General features: G+C 25.3%; 1 protein-coding gene across 1 annotated transcript in view; it reads left to right on the forward strand.

Moving 5' to 3' along the window:
• Positions 1-1,520: 1,520 nt before the first annotated feature.
• LOC129989304 (serine/threonine-protein kinase PLK4-like) overlaps positions 1,521-13,303 on the forward strand; it is a 41,078-nt gene continuing 29,295 nt past the window's right edge. Inside the window, exons 1-6 of the mRNA XM_056097746.1 lie at positions 1,521-1,814; positions 3,934-4,041; positions 4,750-4,845; positions 5,697-5,811; positions 7,341-7,453; positions 11,417-11,505. Coding sequence (XP_055953721.1) covers positions 1,809-1,814; positions 3,934-4,041; positions 4,750-4,845; positions 5,697-5,811; positions 7,341-7,453; positions 11,417-11,505 — 527 coding nt within the window. The 5' untranslated portion in view covers positions 1,521-1,808. The remainder of the gene's footprint in view (positions 1,815-3,933; positions 4,042-4,749; positions 4,846-5,696; positions 5,812-7,340; positions 7,454-11,416; positions 11,506-13,303) is intronic.

Genomic DNA, 13,303 nt, shown 5'->3' on the forward strand with positions numbered 1-13,303 from the left:
AATCACCAACAATAAATTTAAATAAAACGAAAGAATCGTGGTTCCACAAGAACAATAAAAAAGTAGATAATTTTTAGATATTTATAAATTCAAATGAGCTGATATATTTATTTATGAAATAAGGTTTTAAAATAATAATTTAGGTATTTATGTATAATTTTTTCATAATCCTCATATGAAAAAATATTTCTATAAACTATATTATTCTTTATAATGTTTAGAAAAATTAAGTTTTCATTATATTTTCGAAGCGTAATGAATACTTTGAAACTGGGCACTAAAGAAAAATATTAAAATATTACAGAATAATTATTTGATAAATTATTCAGTACAATAATTATACTGAATACAATATTATACTGAAGCACTAATGTAAAAATATTTTCTTAGAAGTGAGAAATATCTAATTACACAATAATTTTAAATAGAAAGTCAACATATTCGATTTTTTTTATTTACTTACAAAAATATAATTCTATTCTTACATTGATTTTAAAAGTTAAATTTATTTGCTTCCCTTTCTTTTCACATTCTCCTTCTTTCTTATTGTAAAGTTTAAGCCGATAATAATAATAATTTATTGTTTGCCAGTTGCAAAATAAATCTAAGTCTTTGTCTTTAATTTCAAAGTGAGTTTTTTTCTTTGAATTTTTAAAATCTCCACCCATCTGGTAAATGATAGACTATGCCAAAGTTACTAAGCCCTTACAGGTTGCTGCTTGGGTATAGTTTAGGGCCTTGTGGCATAGTTTTTACCTATGGTTTGCATTTCTCTGCTCATTGCCTTGTTTCGCTTTATTATAGCATGGCAGACAGATTTGTGATGAAAATTTGTGAAAAAATGGTGTTACCACGAAAAGGAGGTCAAGTAGCTTCTGAGGGTAAAGACTCCTGACTTTAGAAGGGTAAAGACCCCTGACAGACTTCGTTGAGGGCAGAAGTCTGACTTCTAGCTCAAATGAAGATGACACACACATACACATTCGCTTGCATAAGCACATTTTACAGGGAGGGGGGCTCATCCACACACCTCACAGATAGAACACAGGGTAAAAACAACCATGCCCGAACCTGGAACGGGGAAGACACGCTACTCCAAAGCCATGACGCCGGCGACAGAAGTTGTGATTGTATTTATAAATTTATTTAAAGCTTGACTATGCTCTTTGCTTTATCTTGAATTAAAATGATCATAAAATAGAAATATTGCTTTAAATTAATTAAAACAACTTTTGTTTTGATTAATTAATTGCAAATATATTTGTGACTTCGAATCATGATTTTCTATTTAATTAAGCCTGATCTTTGTACGTGGATATTCTTGACTGCTGGAAATGTTTCAATAGAATATAATTTTTTTTTTATTCAAACAAATAATAATGGATAATTTATTCCAGTTTTTCACCCTACTATTTTTAATCACCCTGACATTTAGACGGTAAGCAAAATAGAATTGAGAACATGTTTCCGAAAAATGGCAACGCTCAAGCTCAAATATAAATAAAAAAAAATAAGCCGCGCCGAACTTTAAATATAAACATTGTAACAACAAATTATAATCATTAATTTAAATTGGAAATTAATTTATTCTATGGAAATTTAAGATTTCGATTCTGCAATCAGAATTTTAAACGACTTAATTTGTGTATGGTTGAAAATCTTTTAAGAATTCGAGAATATCATGAATTATTTTTCCCCGGGAAAGCACTTTCCGTTTTGAAGTTTTAAATTACAAGACGATAAATGAATCCTGTTTCTTTTGATAATAGGATGCTGCACATTTATATGATTGTTAATTTGTTTGTTTGATGGAGGTAAGTACGTTTGAATGTATATTCTGAAAACGGTTCATTGGATGTTTTATTACATGTGTCAAATTACATATATGAATTAATTGAGTAAATTCAAATTTTTATCTATAATCGTGTATTAATTTGATGTGAATTTTCCTTCTATTCTATTTGTTACAATTTGGAGATATACTAAGATATCGAAATATGGAAAGCAGAACGACATGAATTCTTTATAATTATTCTAAAATCTTGCAATATACAAAAATGATATTCGAATCTTTAGATCAAATCATCATATCATAGTAAGATGTTAGACATGACTCGTCTGTCTTTGCTATAATTAAAAAAATTTCTCCTAATTATGTAGCAGTGGTAATGAAAAAAGAGAAGTTATTATGTATTAATTTGTTTTTGTTTCAATTATTATTTTTCTCTTTTCTTCTTGTGATTCATTTATTTGCAAAACAGATCTCATGTAAGAAATAGTTTTTACTTCTGTATATTTCCTATAATTCAATAATCTCTGACTTTATTTCTGCCTTGAAGATAGTGAATAGGATATAAGTGCCTAATCAAATAAGTATATTTTCATGTAATTATTATGGTGAACAAATGCTGCCCTGATCTGATTATTGATATTTGATTTCATTGAAAATCCCTTAACTTGATTCTGATTCTTTGATAAACTATTACTATTTCAAAAAAATTCGATTATTTTATCGATTACTTTTAACAATTACTTTTACTTAACTTTTACTTAATTTAACAATTACTTAATTTTGATTACTTTTTAACAAACAATCCAGTGTTTAAAAAGCTCTTCAAAGTTGAAGTTTTGATAAATCCAGTGACCAGTGAAATCTCAGTTTGTTGACCAGTGAAAATCTCATAACATAGTTCTGATTCTGGGATAAATTATTACTATTTCAAAAAATTTTATAATCTATTACTATTGAATCCAATCCAAAAAATCCAAAGTTTAAAAAGCTCTTTAAAGATGAAGTTTGATATCCATTTTCCAGATAAATAACTTTGAGTTTATTATCTCTAGAACATTTTCAATGTTTATTTTTAAAATGAAAAGGGCACAATCATATACTACTTCATTTGAAATTCTTTTACCACATTTTGTAATAGCAACGCAACTAGAGGAAGGTTCTGTATTTGTAAAATAAAACTGTACAGAATTTTAAAACTATTACCACTGCCATGCATAATAATTTTTGAATTTCCATGTGATTGATAGTTTAGCACTGCAGCCTGATATATATATATATTAAATTCTTTTATATATAATTTTGACATGTCATTATTTCAATGATTTTAAATTATGCTGAGAATTTATTCCATGATAACCTATCTAAGTATGATTTTGCAGAATAATTTAAATTTTTTTAAAAAACAATTAAACTGCAATTTTAGAAATGTAATTTTTTTTTTCTAAAACTGTATTGACATCTTTATAAAGAAATTATATGTTAAAAATTTTTAAAAAAAATAAAAACTGCAAAAAAAGCTTCCACCCAATTGAATTAGTCATCATTAATTCCAAAGATTGTATTTTTTGGTTTCTATTTATTTTTATTTAAAATCTGGAGTAAAATTATAAAGATCAGGTTCTGCAAAATCACCAATATGTTCTAATTCTGTAAAATATTAAATTTTGTATTTTTACAAGTAAATTAAATCATAATACAGGTTTGACTCTTAACAATACCATTAAATTAAGAATCAAACTTTTTTTGATTTAATAATAATATGTATATGAAATACAAAAAAAAAAAAGAAGTCATTTTTAAAAATTGTTTTCTTCTTTAATTATAGTGAACATTTAGATGCAATTCTTGAGAATTAATTCTATTAAGTGTAACATTAAATTTTGTGTCTTTGCAAGTAAATTAAATCATAATATATTTTTGATTCTTAGCATATCCACTAAATTAAAAATAAAACCTATATATTTTTTATATTTTTATGCATATGAAATAAAAAAAAATCACTTTTAAGGATTGTTTCCGTCTATTATAATTATTGCAAGCACTTACTTGCATTCCTCAGAATTAACTGTATTTAATGTAAGATAATTAAATTAGAATTGATAATCATAGCAATATAATACAGCATTTACCATTCCTTTCAGAATTTTAAGAAAATCAAAAAAATTGGTGAAGGTGGCTTTGCTGATGTTTATGAAGCAAAATATCTTGGTGAAGAAAGATGTTTTAAAGATCATGTAGCTATAAAAATAGTAAGTTAATAAAGTTTATTGCCATAAATGAAATAATCTGTTGATCATGTTTGCAAAAAAAAATATATTGTTAGCAAAATTATCTGATTCAATCTTTATTTAAAAATTATTTGCATTTAGAATTAATTGCTTTTAAGTAAAGTAGATTGCATTATTTAATTTGATTTTGATATTCTCGTGCCCTTGTTAATTGCATTATATATTTCTTTATTTGAAAGTTATATATATGTATACACACACACTAATACAACTGAAATAATTTGAAATCGATGATCACAAAAATTGGTATATATTAAAACTGGTGGTATTTTTGCACCATTAATATGTATATTTCTTTTTCTCCTTAAGTATTTCTATTTTATTTTAACAAATTTTAAGTTTACTCAATTTTGAAGACAAAGACTTGAATGAATTTTATGATCAAAGGCTTGAAATGTTCCTTTTACATATACACTTATTATCTTATTAAAATGTGTGTTTGAAAGCCGAAATTTTTTTTCCCTTCTTTTTCTTATGGAAAATTCTTCTCAATATTTCAAATATTTAAATTCAAAATTATGATATTGTATATTACACTTCATAAATGTCAGTATTATTTCTGTGACTCCGTCCTTTTATTCTGTTATTACTTACTTTATATGTAAATTCCAAGCTTTTTTGTTATTAAAAATTAATCTCACTCTGCTTGAATTTGTATTTTGAACTTAGATAAACAAAAATAGTGCTACTTGGAGACAGCATGAAAAGTTTGTGAGACAAGAAATCGAAATCCATAAAGGTCTTCAGCATGACAACATTGTCAAGGTAATATATAATTTTTTTCTAAAAAAATATTGCCATTTTAAATTTTTTTCATTTTTAAATGTCCAATAATGTAATTACATCAGCATTCGGTATCAACAAAATGCTATAAATAAAACTTCTCTAGTTACCAAAACACTGGAACATTAGATTCTTTTAATCTTTAAAATTGATATGGAACTAGGCAAATTTGCTTGTGTGACAAAATAATACCCACAGTTTTAAGAAAAATTGTTTAATGAAACTAAGATTTATTAAAGCCCGCTTCCTTAAATTATAGTTTATGTTGTTTCCACATGTCATTGAGTTTAGTTGTCTAAATAACATGTATGAAAAAGTCTGAAAAGAAAATAATTCAATTTGGTCTTGATTAAAAGGGCTGAAGGTTTATAGTTTCACTAAAAACTTTTGGAAATCAAGAATCAAGCTATATAAAAATTCAGAGTTGTTAACAGATTGTTAGCAATCTTACTGAATTAATAAATTAATTAATTTAATATTAATGGATGAATCATTAATATCATGACTGTACGAAAGCGAGATTATTTCAAATTTCCATTTTAGAGAGTATGCTTATAACTAGTTTTGTGAAATCTTTTCTAACATCTCTTAATGAAAATAGAAACTAAATAGTATTCATTGTTTCTCCTATCTAAAATTTAATCTAATTATGTCTACTCTCTGGCCTATATGAATGATTGAATTGCAATGACCTAAATAGGTAAAAAGAATAAATGTTTGTTTTTATTTTGCAGAATAAGATGATAAGAATAATCAATCATAATTATTGACATTTGTTTTTTATGAAAATCTTCTAACTGTAGCTCTGGCATTTTTGTATTTGTTTTCTTTAGCTTCATCAATATTTTGAGGATCGGAACACAATTTCACTGGTCCTGGAACTATGCAGTAATGGTTCATTACACGATTTTATGAAAAAAAGAAAGCACCCTTTTGATGAATATGATGGTAAGATAATTTGGTTGCTATGTCAAAATGTTTATTATTACTAATTTTTGATATCTAAAATTAAACACAAAGGTGATTGGTAATTTTTAATACTGTTACTTTATGATCAACTGTTTTGCTTTTACTTAAAAATTGCTTTTGAAAGTTATTAATACTATATTTATTTTTGCATCCTGGTTTTACAGTTTACTTATTCCTTAACATTTATTGTTATAAAAAAGAAAATCTCACTTTAAAAATTTTAATAAGACATGGAGATCTAATTGAGGATTTTGCATTTTTATACTGAAGTTTAAAATGCCAATAAAAATTTGAGATTAGAAATGAAGATAACAAATTAAAAATAAGTATAAGTAAGTATATGTATGAAGATAATAGATTAAAAATAAGCATAATATAAGTATAAGTATAAAAATCTTAAAAATAAATATTTTCAAGTTTTAAAATATATTAGTGAATAAATAATAAGTGATGAATTATTATTTTAAATTTCTGTGAAATAATTCAAAACTTGTGAAGAATAATGGCCACTAGGGCTTTATTTAAAATTTTACTTTTTTTTTTTTTTTTTTTTGGAAGCCTATGAAAATAAATGTAGGAGATATTAAGAACATATAATGCATAATCATAATTTTTTCATTTTTTTACTTATTCATACTTTTTTTTATTTTATTTTTATAAAATGTTATAATGTAAATTTATTATTAAGAATTAATTTAATTACAAATAATTTTATTCTTCTTTTACTATATGAAATAAATGTAGTGGAAGAAATTGAAGTTTATATTAAAGTAAGGAATTTTAAATGAATAATAATTATTGTTGTTTAAGCAATATAATGGGACATGTATTTGTATGCTTAATAGAATGTATATTATGTGTAGAAATGCTTAAATATTGTATAATTTTAAAATAACATTCTTTGTTAAGAGGTATTTATAGCCATATATAATTCACAGAATGAGGTCTTTTGAATTTTGAAAGACAAATAGATGAATTCTGCAAGGAATTGAAATAAATTCCTAAGACCCTGATGGATAAATTTGAAATATTATACATAAGACAATACGAAACATATGTATCACTTTTTTTATAATTCTAAGAGAGCCTATAATTTTCCCCAAATGGCAATATTTTCTTGTGTTCATCTAACTGCTCTTTCAAAAATGTAGATGTAAATTTTGCTGTTATTTCATAGCCACTCAATGTGCATGTTACTAAGAATCCAGTATAGTGTATATATTTTTTTTCTGTACTTATATAGAAGATTTATTAATTTTCTAATTCATGAAATTCATTTTAAATTTTAATGTATTATTTATAAAATTTTATTGTTCATAATATGTTGTCTGTCCTTATTGTTGTTTGTGAAATAGGTGATTAATTTATTTTTTAATATTTTATACCTTTCAGAGTTAAAATGCTTTGACTGTAACTAAAAATATTAGAATAATTTTATTTTTTACTTTGAAGAATGGTATTAAATTTAAATTATTTGTAAATAATTATTATATATTTATTTTTTTCAGCATATAAAACTTTTAAGCAAATTGTTGATGGAGTTATGTATTTGCATAGTAAGTGTATCATTCATCGAGATCTGACATTGAGAAATATATTATTAACCAAAGATATGAAAGTGGTAAGATTTTTTTTTTTAAATTTTTAAAATGTTTAGATTTAATTTTTAGATGCTCTTAGGCTTATTTATTTACCATTTAAAATATCTCTTTTGCAACAAAGTTTTTTTTCACTTTTAATTCATTTAAATAATTTAATTAATGAGGATTCCTTGTTAAAGGCAAAAGTGATAGGTAATATTTATATATATATATTTTTTTTTTTTTTCTTGAACTACAAACCATAAACCAAAGAACAAGTACCATATATTTTTAAATGCAAACCAAGAGTAAAGGTATTTTTCTCCTCTTCAAAAACTTATCCAAAATTCAAAACCTACTTTTAAACTGGATGAAATTTTTTTAAAAAAATCCTGTTACATTCAGATATGTTGCCATGAGAGGAAAATATTACCAAGCATGTAAAACAGGTGGAATATTTTCCAATCAAGTCACTGTAATATAAAATGCCAATTGCCAACAACTGCTATTTTAATTCTGGTAACTCAATCTGAAAAAAAGAACATTTTCTCCCATTCATTTGCTTCTTGTATATAATCTATTATATTTGTGTTAGTTATATTTTCTGTGCCATTTTATTTATTTTAATTTATTTATTTTTGAAAAATGAAAGACAAATTCCTTTATGATGAATTTTAAACGGTATTTGCGTAAAAATTGTAGCATCATATTTGCTCAGTAAAGGGAAAATAGGGAAGTTACTGAATTCCACATACTTCAAAAATAAAACAATTCATTTTCACATTTAAAAAAAAAAAAAAAACTCGATGAAACAACAAGAAAACCCACTTTATTTAAAATTAATTTTTTCTAAGACTTATGAAATTCAGAGGATGTCTGCACAATTTCAGAATCATTTCAAGGCCATTCAATTAAGATTTAAAAATATAAAGACCTTTTTTTTAAAAAAATAATTCATCTGATAGTCCTTTTTCTAGATTATGAGTCGAGATCATGATTTCCATGATAAAAAAACTTTTCATAAATTTCCAGAGTGTTACTTTATTTTTCATTCTTCTTCTACTACTTTCTTATCATGGTGAGTTTGCACTAAGAAAGAATTCTTCTACACCAAAAGCGCAATAGTCCGTAGGTGAAATATCAGTTGCATGAACATGTTGAAAAAGCAAGTATGCAATACTTGTATCATGCTTTTTTTTTTCTCCTCCTCCCCCTTCTCCTCCTTTCAAGGAATGCAATAGTATTTTTTCAAGCTATATGTAGCTATGTCTTGATAAAGTTTCACTCTTTGAAAATCACTAATATAAAGAATTGTCAGTTTTTCTTAAATAATGGGCATAAAAAATTTTCTTGATAGTATGGTGTGTTAGTTTTTCCATTTTTAATTTCCCATTGTTGAAGAATCTTGTAACAATCATATATCCTTTATTTGAAATTTCTTTGTGTTGATGAAATCAGATTTATACATATTTCCCCTCTTTATTTTCAGTAGTAAATAAACATATATGTATATTATTTTCTTATCATTTAAGTAAACCCTTGTTTCATCAATTGTCACAGTGTTTCTCTATTCATCTCCAATTAAATTGTGTTATGTAAGCCACACACCCTAGCAAGAGCTACTGAATATTATTTCTTTTAGCTTTTTTAAATAGTAAATCTCAATTTATTTCTCTATTTATTCTTGTGAATGTGTATTTAAACCTTACAATTCATGTCTGGGTCAGCAGAAATATAAAGTGCTGTATTTAGTAATTTTTTTATTTATTTCCCAACTGATGTATCTGACTATGTTTTTTTTTTTTTTTTTTTTTTTTTTTGTGAAAGTAGTGGATTTATATATAAACTAACTCCCAATATTGTAGCATGGTGAGAGACAACAAAATTTCACAATAAATAATACCTTACAATATGAATGGAAAATTTTAACCATTTCTTTTAATACTTTTGGTTATACCTCCAATTCAAACCAATTAAAATAAACACTTTTTTGTTGTTGCTGTTATTGTTGCTATTTTATCTTGGACAAAAGAATCTCAAAGTTGTAAAATGAGAAGACATATTTTTGATGGCACATGTAGGAATGCAAACTTGTCCCATGAAAGTGTTGACACTGAATGTGTTTTCTTCATTACTTTGAAAAATTGTAGAAATTCATCTGAAATTTACGGAATTTGGTTGAAAAGTTTACTTATCTAATGTTTGCTATAATATTAGATTCAAATGGCACTGAATATAATCTTGACTGCACATCTGCCACAATTGACTAATAGGACTTCAATTTTGAAAAAGTTTAACTATATGCTTTCATAGTTGCTACAGGCCACAAAAATAAATTAATTAATGTAAATCCGCTTGAATTAATGCAATTTATTGCGAAATTCAAGGTGGAAAATGCTCTGCAAATTATTTTTAAAATAATACTGTAAGTATTCTCTCTCAATTGCCCTAAGCAATGCTAACAATGAAAAAAGCTTTTCAGAATCGAAGTTGATAAAAAAAATTTATTTAAGATTAACCATAAGCACTTTAAAGCTAATCAATCTGGTTATCTTGTCTTCTTTGTGTTACTATAGACATTGACTATAGTAACATAAACAATAAATAAATAACTATGAAGACTTTGCTCTTTAAAAAAAAAATAAACAAAATTTTGGTGAAAGATGAAAGATTTATTTTTAATTCTATTAACTTTTTAATAAAAATATATTTTGTATCATTCTAGTTCTAATTTTGAGTTAAATTGAGATTAGTTTTAAGTTAAGTGTTTTATATTATATTTGCTGTAGTTCGTTATGTATTCTTAATTTTATGTAATAATTATTTTATCCTATTGATGCATACCATAAATGTTATGTGTATTTATATATCAATAAGTGGCATGCATGTGAGAACTTATGTAACAAAAATTTATTATGCCATAAAATATATATATGACTTTGTTATTTGTACACTGAACAATATACAATAACAAATGTTTCCTTGCTGAAAAGTTCTTTAGAATTTCTGTCCTAAAACAGAGAGCAGTGAATTTTGTCTACGACCCGAGCAGCTGATACCCGTGATATGCCATTTCTGTCTCTTGTAATTTATCTCTTTAAGAAGTTCAAAAAATTTTCAGCTTATTGATAAAAATATGCAATGTAGCTTAAGGTTTCATCTAGAAAATGAACAAATTTCTGTAAAAATTTATCTATTTTCAGACATGGCAATTTTTTAAAAAATGAAGTACGACCATGTAAGAAAAGAAGTTAAAAATGCTTATCATTTATGAGAGTATTTTGGTGTCACTGTTTACATTGAAAATATTAGGACACCGTGTTAAAATATCTTATAGTATTTCATACATTATAGTATAGTAATTTGATAACTATTTAAATTTTGTTGTTATTGCTTTTCTTGCTGTTGCATTCATTTGAATAAAATTAGATTTTTCATATTTAATATATAAAACAGCATTAAATTAATGTGAGTTGTTTATTCTTGTTTGCAATGAAAAAAAATTAAAGGTAACCAAATTTGGCCTACTATTTCAAACAGAAGATTTTAATTTGTACAAAAAAAGAAGGTAACAAATAATTTGTTATGCTGTACTCTGCTAAATTATTCTCTAGAATTAATGAACTGAACAATTATTATTCAGATGATGAGTATTTTGTAGGCTTGTATATGGAAAATTGCTACACGACATATGTTTTTTAAATTATTACTAAATATTTGTATCATTTTATATATAACTGTGATAAAATGCATTATCAGTAAATCATAATTTAAACATTCAAACTTAATTCATAATTTTTTCTGTTTTTCCCTTTATAATCCATAAATATAACATTTAGAACTGAAATAAATAAATGTATTTTTAAAATTAACTTGACATTTTAAAGCAATTTTGCAGTTACAAGACTAACAGGAAGGAATATTTCCATGCATTTTTTTTAATTTCCTTTTTTCAGTTACAATGTTTTCATAATATTTAGAATTGTTTAACTTTTTTTTTATAGAAAATTGCTGATTTTGGTCTCTCAACAGATTCAATTCAACCAGACATAAAGAAATATACTGTAGTTGGGACACCTAATTACATGCCTCCGTAAGCATGATTTATATATATAATTTAATCGTTGCATGTAACTTTTTACACATATATTAGATATGACAGGTTCCTGTGGAAATGCAAGTTTCTACTTTCTAAAAATATGAATTTCTGCATTGCACAATTTTTTCGAGTCCAATTTATAATTTTTGAGATTGATTAATTTTCTTTTATGTTATGAATTTGCTATATTTTTAATATCCAGATCACTTTTTGTACACATTTATTCACTTTATGTCCAAATAATCATATTCATTTTATTTCTTGGTGTTTATGTTCACATGATTCATTATTTTAAGAAATTCAGCTTTTCTTTTTTCCCATACTTGTGTCATGTCTTGATATCTGTTAGATATAGATTATTAATTTATATACATAACAAGAATGCATGGGTTTTTTTTTAGTATATCACTTTAATGAATCATTACACAATTACATTCAACACTAAAAACAATCAACATTGTTCTCTAAAATGGCATTATTTTTTCAATCTGTTAAGTTTCATCAAGAAGTGGTTACATATGTCACTATTATATCCAACTTAATAACAAGTGTAAAAAGAGTAATCTTTGTAAAAAATGTTGCAATTTTTTTTTCATTAATTTTCAATGTTTAATTAAGTTTTCTTAAATTGCAAATGGTAACTTTTTAAGCATGTTATATCATTGAATTCCAATGTGCAGAGAAAAATTCAAAACTACAATAAATCTTTACATTTTTATACAATATTTATATTAAACAACCATCCATTCATTGAAATACATCTCCATGGGTAGATGATAAAGTACTTCATTTTCAACTACAATAGTTTTGAGATTGTTAAGAATTCCATCTAACCTGTACTGCTCCTTTCCATCACAACTTTCTTTGAAGTATCAATCCTTATTTTGATTTATTGCTTCTTTTTTTCTTAATATATTCTGGATAACTTATAGACCCTCAGTGCTAAAACTTTGCTGAGTACTGTTCTTTCTAAAACAGATTTTGGCTGCAGCAATTAATTGCTCAATCAAAAAAGAAATGATCAATTAGGACCTTGTTCCCCATGCTGCTCTTAAAATATGTTCTGGAGCTTTTTACTCTTCTCCAGTTATAAATGTGTATGTTATCATGGGCCAGACTTAAATCTTAGGTAGAAAAAGGCCCTCTTTAGATTATTAATTTAGAATAGATAGATAAAATTTACTACACAGATTTAACATCCAATTTGTGTGCATACCTCTCAAAGTTTGAGCCAAATCCAAAAAGTGATTGACCATCTATCAATCTGTAGTTTCAGAAACATGTAAACGTGATAACTCAAAAATGCAATAATTTAAATATATCAAATTCAATAGGGGATTTTCTGACTGCAAGTGTAGTTTTGTGTCAAATTTTTGTTTCAATCAATTCGTGAAAGCACATCTAAAGCACAAAATTGAGTTTTGGGTAGTATTAACTGCATGCTGAGGATTGATCACCAAAAACTTACCAAAGATCAAACAATACATTTGGTAAAAAGTATTAAAATTATGTCAAAAGTTAATATTTCCTAATTATTGTATGCCAGTGCAAAGCAAAGTATTCTCTGGGACAACATCTTTATTAGAGCATGTGCAAGAAAGTTTTGAAGAGACCGCTCTCACTCTATCTGTTTTAATTTTTTTATTTATTTATACTTACAATTCCAAGGAATCAGTTCAAAAATATCAACATGCATGTTGTGCAATAAATTTTTTTACTATTCTGTTTTACAAATGCATCTTGTTTAAGAAACGATAAAATTGAATTTTTGTTGAATTAATCGAGTGCATCA

This window comes from Argiope bruennichi, chromosome 10, assembly GCF_947563725.1.
Source record: "Argiope bruennichi chromosome 10, qqArgBrue1.1, whole genome shotgun sequence".
Taxonomy (NCBI): Eukaryota; Metazoa; Arthropoda; class Arachnida; order Araneae; family Araneidae; genus Argiope; species Argiope bruennichi.